Genomic DNA, 10,741 nt, shown 5'->3' with positions numbered 1-10,741 from the left:
GCAGCTGTGTATGTCACAAACACATTTATGTACTTTTAAACATTTATAAATGGTGTATGTTAACAACACAAAAAAACTAACCAGCACCCACGCTGAGAGGTATAGACTGCTCGACTGGCTGGGTGCACGTTTACTTTTAAAAAGACGAAAAAACCCTTGCTGTGTAACAGTACACGACCCACTTTCTCACTATGTAAATACTGGAAGGCCTCTGTACTTTTAACATTTCTCCTTGCTGCTCCATCAACCCCTGACAGTACGAAGTAGTTAAATATATTGTACCTCTGGCTACTTCTTCATATGGTCTACCCACGTTAACCTTGACGATGGATGGGACAATTTAAAACTATTTGATCGTCGTAAGAAGTTTTCATCATACTCCCAATTTATGACAATTACAGTATTAACATTCTTTGTCATTTTGCTACAGTTATAGCTAGCTATAAACAATCTTACAACTACTGAACTAGTTACCGGACGTGCCATATGAGTTTAGCAGAAGTCGGATGACAAAATGTGGAAATGCAAAGTATTAAAAGTGGGTGGGGTGGAGTAAGGTGAATAGATTCATCTACGACTCTGACACCTCTCACACGGACAGTATCTATTCAAACAGATGACTTGCCTCTCACTTCTCAGACTGCTGTTTTTGCTGGTGTAAATGGTACAGAAAGTCAGCAGGTGGAGTCACAAATTTGTCTGACGGAATGTAAAATCCATGATGGGTTGTCTGAGTCGACTGTGCAGATGCTGTGTACCTCTTTGGATGAAGAGGAAAAGGACATTGCATACTACCAGAAAACAGAAGCTTTGCTCTCACAGGTCTATAGTTGGGTTGAAATTCAGAAGAGCCCTAATCTTAGACAAGTAAAAGTGAAATTGAGACAACTTTAGTGGCAGGTTCCCCGTATGGTGTTAAAGGGTGGAGTCTTGTGTTGAACAGCCTGTAGTGCTCCAGGTAAACCTCAAACTTATCAGGTGGTCATTCCTGATGTTCTCATTCAGGACACTTTACACTATTTGCATGGTGATCCCTGTTCTGGACACTACAGTGCTGAACGTACACTGAAAAGAGCTCAGAGTTTGTGTTTTTGGCCAGAAATGAGAAGTGCCATTGCACTTCAGCACTGAGTCATGTGAAGCTTGTGGATCTCGGAAAAAGCCTGTTCCTCATCGAAGAGCACCTCTCCAGTCTATTAGTGCTGTACAACCTTTTCAGTTTGTGTGTACTGATATCACAGAACTGCCTGACACTTCCTGTGGTAATAGGTATGTGTTGGTGGTGCAAGATCACTTTACTAAATACGTCAACGCATATCCTATGGTGGACCAAACAGCCAGTACAGTGGCACGGTTGTTGTGTGACCAGTACATGCCTGAACATGGTGTTCCAGAGGAATTGTTTTCTGATCAGAGACGTCAGTATGAATCAGAGATTTTGCAGGACATCTGTAAGAGATTAAACATTAGTAAAAAGAGAATTACACCTTACCACCCTCGTGGTAAGGGAATGGTAGAACGGTTTAATAGAATATTAAAGGATCAGTTAGCGAAGGATCTTTTTCACAGTGGTGGTGAATGGGACCAGTACTTATCTGCAGTTGTACTGTCATTTAATGCTACACCTCATTCTAGTACCGGGTATACTGCAATTTTTCTTGGCCCATGGTTGTGAACCTCATTTACCGGCACACATGTACCTTGATTCTCCATCAGATAGAGCCGTGGACACTCCACAGACTTATGGTTCAGCTCAAGTCAAACATATAGAAACTGTTTCGAGACGTGCTTAACACTAGTGCAGATCAGAGACTTAAGCAAGAGTACTACTTTAATAGGTATGCGAAATTCAGATCTTTTAAAGAGGGTGACCTGGTGTGGATGAATAATCCATGCACACAGAGAAAGAAACTTGAGCCAAAATGGACAGGACCATATCGGGTGCTTACGGTGGACATGGCAGGTATTCTTTACACAGTGTTGAATGTGAGAAATGTAAAGGCAGAACCTAACGTAGTTCACTATGAACGTTTGAAGCCCTACAGGTCTAAGTGGAAAGAATCAGCACTTACTTCTACATGGGCTGGTCAAGATAAAGATGAAAGGGTTCAGGAGTTGAGACCATTTTACACAGCTTTATCTGGGTCTGTGGGTTGGTGAAAATGAGGCTCCTGTACTCTCTTCTGTTCTTCATGTACATAGGCCTTCAGGTCACATAGCGCAAGTTCCTCAGGCCGTGCCGCAGCCACCTCAGTTGGTTGAACATACCTCCTAAGTAGGTGGGGAACCTTTGTCAAAATGTGTAGACACTCATTCAGGGCGTGTTATTAAAAGGCCTAGGAAGTTTTCTTGTAAAAAAAAAAAAAAAGATAAATGGACATAAATTGTACTTTTGTTATTGGTTTGAAGTTTGCTGTTTTTGTATGTAGGAACACTTGTATTTTCACATTATGTAATTTCTTTGTCTGCCCAAAGATCTGCGATGGAGAGAAGGTAAAAAAAAAAAAGGACCGAAATACAAGGTGATAAAATTTTTTAATGGTTACAAACTGTTTGATATTGTGTTATGACATGTCATATCTCTTATGTTAACTGTGACATTTCAAAATATGATACAAATGTCAAATATAAACAAATGTCACATTCACAAATGCAAATTCTCCAACTGTAAACCTGTCTTCTCTGTTTTCCTGAAAGAAATGGAAAACTATTTGAATGTAATCTTAGTATCTACTAATAAGAAAGCTATAAGGACTGTTAGAATTTGCTGTGCCTTTGATGATGTGTAATTTTGTTTAGATTTTGGCCCTCTTTTCTTTAGTTCTATTTTATTCTTTGTTTTTTTATGGTGAATAGTATGTGATGTATGTTTATACTTTTGTATGTTTTTGTTTTCTGCATTAATAAAAAAAAAGAAAAAGAAAAAAAAAGCTCTCGCTGTGATTTGTATGCAATACGCTGTGCATTGTATTACTAAATATGTAAATAATATTTGACCTTCGATCGTTTCAGTCTGTAAAGATGAGCTATCAGGAGACAGAGACACGGAGCGGCATCGTCTTCCTCCTACGCTTGTCCTACAGGCAGCTTGAAGTAAGCTTGTGTTACTGAAGTAACCAATAACATCGATACAAGTATTATTCATGTTATAGCATGCTACAGTTTATTGCAGGCTATTATTGTCATTCAGTAACACAAGCTTACTTCAAGCTGCCTTGAAGGACAAGAGCTCATCTTTACAGACTGAGACGACCGAATGTCAAATATTATTTACATATTTAGTAATACAAATCACAATCACGAGAGCTTACCAATATGCACGCCACTGAGTGGCGTCTGTACTTCCCGGTCAGAGAGCACCTGTCCATCAAAAGCTCACTATCCAATTAGAGTAGATCGCTGTTAACCCCGCACCCATGAGAAGTTTGTGTCAAAACACCAGAGGTGGGTAGAGTACCCAAAAACTGTACTCAAGTAAAAGTAAAGTACTTCTAGAAATATTTACACAAGTAAAAGTAAAAGTACTAGTCTTGAATAGTTACTTGAGTAAGAGTAAAAGAGTATCGGATAAAAAATCTACTCAAGTAGTTAGTTACTAGTTACTTTGGGTCATATATACTGAGCCTATTTTTATTTAGATATATAGATAAAATGTATGTAATGTATGTGTGCGTGTATAAATGTATATATTTCATCAGCCTTTACTCCAATTTATGTAATTTATTATAAAACCCTGTCTGTTTACTTAAGTAACAGATATAGGTGTCATGCCATAACATATTTTTAATACGACTGACTTTATATTAAATGTGAATTTAACATTGAAAGTTAATGTGATATAAATATTACTACTAATCTTTCATTGTTCAGAAAGAGAGCAAATAACATTTACATTATTAAAGATCATTTTCACTGACAGTCTAGATTTCAATCACTCTCAGAAACTCCCATTAAAATCACTGAAACTGTTAACACTGTGAAATCAATATCTTAATTAAAGATTCGTACACACATCTGCACTTTGTTGTTTCTGCGAGAGAATTCACCAGAAAGAGGTATTCAGTCAGTGAGTGAGTGAAGGAAGCACCGGCATTTTAGCGATGACTCATCTGAACGCCTCTGATTGGCCAATGCTTTAATAAGCTCAAAAGAATCATGTGTGATTTGTTATAATACGCAGCTCTGTATAAACGCATCTATCTCTGGCTAGCGCCAGCAAGCAATCACAGATCTGAATTTAGCAGCTGATAATATGACTCGCTGAACGTACTTGCACCAGTGTGATTGTATTAAAATTAATAAAATCTTAATCGGCTATTTTTTGTCTTTTGGAAGCTGCATTCAACTTGACTCCCCTCTGTTATAAGCCACACACGTACAACAAACTAATGTCACAGTGGTATCGGGTACTGTAATCGAATGTAGCCCAAGTTATTACCTGCTGTTAAACAGTAGACAGCACACGCGGTGTTCATCTAATAAGGATCTCCATCGCTAGCAAATAATAACCTTTGCAGATTTCAATTCAGTGCAGTTCCAGCCACGTTTTCAACGCTCTTTCTGTTCTTAAACGTTACAACTCTAAGTGAACTGCTTCAGACGCTCAGCGCGTGCGGCAGGGAACTGAACGACTCATTCAAACTGATTCATGAACCAATTCACTCGTTTGCCAATTGGTTTGATCAAGCCTTTAAACAGAATTGACTCAAAAGAATGAATCATTCGCGAATGGGCATCGCTCATTGTCCAGAGAAAAGTAGACAGCGCGTTTGGAATAAACTGAAGCATTATAACATTTATTGCATTAAGATAAAGTAACGAGAGGAGCGTCGCCCACAGTAACGAAGTAAAAGTACAGATTTTTCCCCAAAAATTTACTCAAGTAAGAGTATAAAGTACCCATCTTTAAATATACTCCGAAAAGTATTCGTTACCCCAAAAAATTACTCAAGTAAATGTAACGAAGTAAATGTAACTCGTTACTACCCACCTCTGCAAAACACCAAACGAAAAACTGCGTAGCAAAAGCGAAATCTGTGGCAAGTGCACACACTCAGCAGTGAGAATTTAACATACCTTGAACACACACCCGGAGCAGTGAACACACACACACTGTGAACATACACCCAGAGCAGTGGGCAGCCATTTATGCTGCGGCGCCCGGGGAACAGTTGGGGGTTCAGTGCCTTGCTCAAGGGCATCTCAGTCATGATATTGCAGTGATTATTGATGATATGGATATTCACAACTGATTTGATTAAATACTAATTTCAGAGGAAGGTTATTAGCACAATCTCACAGTATTTTTTTTTTAATTAAACATGATAATATAAAGATAATCGGCTAAAAATACATCTCTTCCATCTTTATTTGAACCTCTAACTCAAGCACTCACTATTCTAATTATATTCTTAAAAAAAAAATGAATAAACTTTTTGCACTTTTAGACTTGCACTCTATTCATTTACTAACTGCTTGTTTTCTAAAACAACAAACAGAACAGAACAAAACAAAACTAAAACCAGCTAACTAGCTTCTCTAATCTTTTTGTGTTCTATCTATTTGTTTTCTTTTTATTTATTATAAAATTAACAAAAGTAAAAAAAAGCCTCTAACACCAGCTTGCTCTATTCTTCTTCTGTTCTATCTGTTTTCTTTATATTTATCATATAATTTTATAATATAAACCCTTGCTATGTGTACTGAGTTAGGCTAAATGAGACTTGTCATAGCACTTGTATATCATTGCTCTTTTGTTGATTTTGATTGCTTCCATTGTCCTCATTTGTAAGTCGCTTTGGATAAAAGCGTCTGCTAAATGACTAAATGTAAATATGAAGCAATTTTTTATAAATCATTGTTTATATCTCTCTCTCTGTCAGTTCCAGCATGAAGCCCTTGAGGCATCTGACCTCTGTGGATCTCCTCCCTACGATTCCAGAGCTCCAGGAGAGCCAGAGTCTGGATGACTACATAGACTCCATACGAGAGCTGTCCCAAACCACCTACCCTCTCAGCGGACCCCTCCGGGGATCCCGCCTGTCCCCACTGCGCTTGGCCAAATACCCCAGCATGTCATTGGCCACCCCTGGTTCAGTCCTGGCACAAAAGCCCTGGGCTCTCCCTGGACCTGACAACGTATCACTAACCTTGACAGACTCGAAGGGCCCGGCGAGTTCAAATCAGGACCCTCTGGACTGGCTGTTTGCACAAGCCCTGACTGACCCAGAAGACATGTGCATGATGTGATGGAGACAAAAATGATGCAAAATCACAGCCTCGGGAATATGCTGCAATAATCATAAAAATTACAATTAATTATTTTCATTTGCAGTGTGATTTTTAGGAGCTGTCCAGGTAACAACACACAATCTAGCACATGTAAACTTTTCAACTATTATTTTCTCTTGTGGACTATATGTACACCTCTTTTATGTGAAATATATTATTCAGGTGAGTACTAAATAAAAAGGTTTTTTTTTACATGCACTTTGTATGATCCTTCTTATTTTGGTAAAATGTTGATATACTACAGAGTGTATGTCAATTTTTTTTAACACAACAGTATTTGTGTGTATTCTTTATCTTATACAGTATACTTATTTACTGTTTCAATTTTGCTATTTAATATTATGTGCAATACATGTAAATGTGTTAAATGAACTGTAGACTACACTGATGATTGTAAAACAATATATATAAAAAGGATAATTTCATTTTTGGATTAAAATATGCACTAAACAAAGAAATCAGAACAGCAGAAGAAAGCAATTACATGTCTGCATGCTCTAAAATAAAAACAAATGAGTTAGGTTTCATTTTCCTCTAAGCCACTGTAATTCTTCTCAGACCCACCGGTGATGATTTATTTAACCAAGAAGAGAATGTTGTCTTGCTGCCAAGCAGCTTTAGAAATCTTGCACAACACAGCTGAGTCACTGGAACAGACGATGCATATACACTGTCAAGAGCTGAGAAATCTGAGTTTACAGATAATGTAAAATAACTTAGTTTTCTTAGAAAAGGTTTTCTAAAGTAAATGCAATGTGCTATCATAAAGCTCAAAGGTCAGAGAGAGTAGTTAGTCGGCTAAGATATTTCACAAGGTGCTTTTTTTTTTATCTATGTTTTGCTTTTCTGGATTCTGTGCTTCAATAGTAAGGGGATTTCTGGGCCACATACACAACAGTCAGCCAGCATACTGGATGAATGAGTTGATCATGACATCTTGAGTAAGTCCGAAAGATGGCATCCTTCCCAGTTCCCCATTTTTTTTTGATGTGGCAATGGCATATCATCTTTTTCCGTTTAAGTTTTGGGAATCATGACTCTGTTAAAGTACTAGCAATTTTAATTTGGTAGTGACTCTACAAAACTGTAGGGCTATTTAAATTGACGGATGTGTCTGCACCAGATCTCTCTTTATGCAATAAAGTGAGCTATACTTTTTTTTCTCTAATAAATAATCAGCATTTACAGGCACTTATCTAAAGGTAAATAAAACCATCTAACCTAACCTAACAGATCACTTAATGGGTTTCAACGTTAAAACCTTTTCTGTACAACTCAGATCTTTAAACACTACACCAAACCACCACATCCTATGGAGTATTTTTATACATGCTGCAATGGGAAATTCCTGCACTGCTGCATTTCATGAATGGGTTGATGTGTATAAATGTGATGACTGTACATTTCTACAATTTAAAATACAGTAGCTGTTTTCTATTTTAATATATTTTAAGATGTAATTTGTTCCTGTGACACAAAGCCTATCTTCAGCATCATGACTCCAGTATTCGGAGTCACATGCTCCATTACAAATCATTCAAATATGCTGATTTGCTGCTCAAGAAACATTTCTTAAGACAATTTTCTGCATAGTTTTGTTCTTAGTGGAAATTGTGATACCCCCCCCCCCCCCCCTCCCCCAGTTACTTTGAATAGACAGTAAAAAAAAAAAAATATTAATTGTACATTGTCTTTACTGTCACTTTTAATTAATTTAATGCAATATTAAAAAAAATACTAATCATTTTAAAAAGGAAAGAAAAGGAAAGAAAAACGATTGAACTACAGTGTAAGTATAAAAAGGAATGAAATGTAAGCAATAAATACATTCAAAATCATACATACATACATACAACTGACAATCAGTCAGACAAATATTTGGAAATTCCGTTGTAACGTAAGGCATGACTGCTGGGAAATGGTGTGAGTACTGGGAATCCCTCCCATCCACTATAAAAGGCTTCACTCCCCTCACTTTCACTACAGAACTCATCACTTTCTCCGAAAGCTCAGCTGGTCTTTCAGCATTCCTACCTATTTATTACACTAGCAAATTAGTAATGGCATTTTTACCCAGAGCCTTTCTTCTGCTGCTTCTGGCAGTAGTTTGTATTCAGCTGAGCGGAGGTAAGATATTAATGTCAGGTGTGCTTTTGTGTCTTGCTTTTTAAACATCATCTTGAGAGATTATTGTGCAGAATCACTATCTTCTGTCAGAATCGTGCATTTTAAATGAATCTTTCTATGCTTTCTATGTTAACAGTTCTAGCTGATGGACCTGACAGGTGCTGGTGTTTGAACACTTTGAAGAAACGTGTCCCAAGAGAAGATATTGAAGAGTTCTCTATTTTCCCCAGAAGATCATATTGTAAAAGCGTTGAAATCATGTAAGTTAACCTGCATATAATAAAAATGCTGCTTATTACATTTATAGCGATATTCTTAGATGCTCTATAACTTTTTTATATAGATTTATACTAGTTGCCAAACACTGTTTGTGAGATGTTTAACTTATATGCAATGTACAGGTCTATTTTCGAAAAGCTTTACAGATAAAATATCCTTTGGTTAAGATGCAACACTGCCTATTAAAAATGTTTTAACATGTTTATACTAAAGGCAAAATAATAAATGCTTTGAAAAGTCATAAAATCGTATGCAGTGTTGCTTCTCAAATAAACTGTGCTTGTTTGAAAGATTTTCAGATATTCTAATTGCAAAAAGCCCATTCAGACTACTTAAAGTTTTATAAATCTGAATGTAAACTTGAATGAAGTTAGACTGAATTTTATTAATTTGATGCATTTTCATTTTTATTGTCTGCAGACTGACACTGAAACCTGTGAATAACTCATCTGAAGTCATCCAGCGCTGCTTGAGTCCAGACTCAAAACAAGGCATTAACCTGCAGCTTTGTTGGAACAGGTACAGACATTTGATTATATCACTTGCATTTTTCAATCAGTAATAATGAACTAATACTAAACAATATTAGGCACAAAACTAATAAGCACAGCTATAGTCATGCTCCTTCAAATATGATGGTATAATTTTACTGAGTTTGAGAATCAGTTTATTACTTTTCTTAAGGCTGTTGTATAAACTTTATTTTGTGGAAAAAGTTTCTAATATATGTTAGGCATCAGATTAATGCGTGCACTTTTTTTGTTTTATTTGCAACAGGAAGAACATCAACAAGACCTCCACATTTAAGATATCCAACTGTTTCTAAAGCCATACGTTACAGTGCAGAAGCAGAGCAAGGGAGGAAAGAAGGGGGGATCTGGAAATTCTAGAAACCCTGTGAGTGAAATTCCATCCTGTCACATGACCCTGCTGGCCAATCAGAATCCTGGGATTTACGTGTTGGCCTCATGTTGCTGTTGGGAAACCACAGAAGACTTGAAAACACTCTGACCACTGCCAGTATCCGCCGGACGCAGATGTTGTAGACAAACGCATTTGGATTAGAATTCACTTGCCATATGACTGAAGCACTGAATTTATCAGTATTCCAAGCAGTATTTAAAAGACTATATATTAATTTAACTTATTTTATAATGTAAATTTTTTTAAAAGTGTTACTTTTTTTTATCTGACCAGGGCATTTAATGTTATATGTGATGTGTTATGACACGTTATGACGTGATATTGGGTCACAATGTTTCTTGGGCCTGTAATTTTATTGCACACAAAGTACATTTTTAGGCTACCTAACAAAATATTTGTAGAATATAGTCTACATTTGTACCGTTTTGTAATAAAAGTTCATAACATTTCAAGTTATTTTGCATATTTATTTTCAAAATCCATTATATTTTTCTGTTGATATGATGATATGTGTATGATTAATTATATAGGAAAACATGTTAGTTTAGTAGTAAAATTTATATTAAAAGTGGAGGAAGACTACTTAGATGCTGTTCTTCTGCTATTTTTTTTTTATGGTAGATTTCCCTACTGGTCATGTCCAAAAATGTATGCTCAAAAAGCCTCAAAGTTTCAAGAATGACAAAATAATTATTTAACAGATTCCTTTATCCAAATGTTTTGCTTAAGGGTGTGTGGTTCAAACCTTTTCGGCTTCCAGCCTAGATCATTAACCACTATGTCACCATGGACAGTTTGATAGGGAATTAATTTAATTTTAAATAGATATTGAGTCAGAATGCAAGAAATTGCTAATGATCACTCAGATTTACATCCTCACACATCTACAGCTGTTGTGATCCAGCATGTTCAACTGAGTGAAATGTGCTGGGGGAAATACACTGTTTATTTTATTTTAAAATAAAAGTCATTCACGCGCAAGCCATAATTTTTTTATGTATTATCATTGTCATTGTTGTAAAGGGCAGCGGAGCACTTCTTTGCGTGGAGGACATAAACTTGACTGAAGGGCATGCACTTGCACATTTCACAGGGGAGTCGTGGCCTAATGGTTAGAGAG

The 10,741-nt window shown here is 36.6% G+C and overlaps 1 protein-coding gene across 1 annotated transcript; it reads left to right on the top strand.

Annotated features, from left to right (window-relative positions):
• Positions 1 to 8,264: 8,264 nt before the first annotated feature.
• LOC132141997 (C-X-C motif chemokine 9-like) lies at positions 8,265 to 9,550 on the top strand. Its single transcript, XM_059551640.1, has 4 exons — positions 8,265 to 8,418; positions 8,555 to 8,678; positions 9,118 to 9,216; positions 9,475 to 9,550. The coding sequence occupies exons 1-4, from the start codon at positions 8,352 to 8,354 to the stop codon at positions 9,521 to 9,523; spliced, it is 339 nt and encodes a 112-aa protein (XP_059407623.1). The 5' UTR covers positions 8,265 to 8,351; the 3' UTR covers positions 9,524 to 9,550.
• The last annotated feature ends 1,191 nt before the right edge of the window (positions 9,551 to 10,741 follow it).

This window comes from Carassius carassius, chromosome 6, assembly GCF_963082965.1.
Source record: "Carassius carassius chromosome 6, fCarCar2.1, whole genome shotgun sequence".
Lineage (NCBI taxonomy): Eukaryota > Metazoa > Chordata > Actinopteri > Cypriniformes > Cyprinidae > Carassius > Carassius carassius.
The sequence above is the reverse complement of the archived record's forward strand: the minus strand, read 5'-3'. Positions and strand labels throughout refer to the sequence as shown.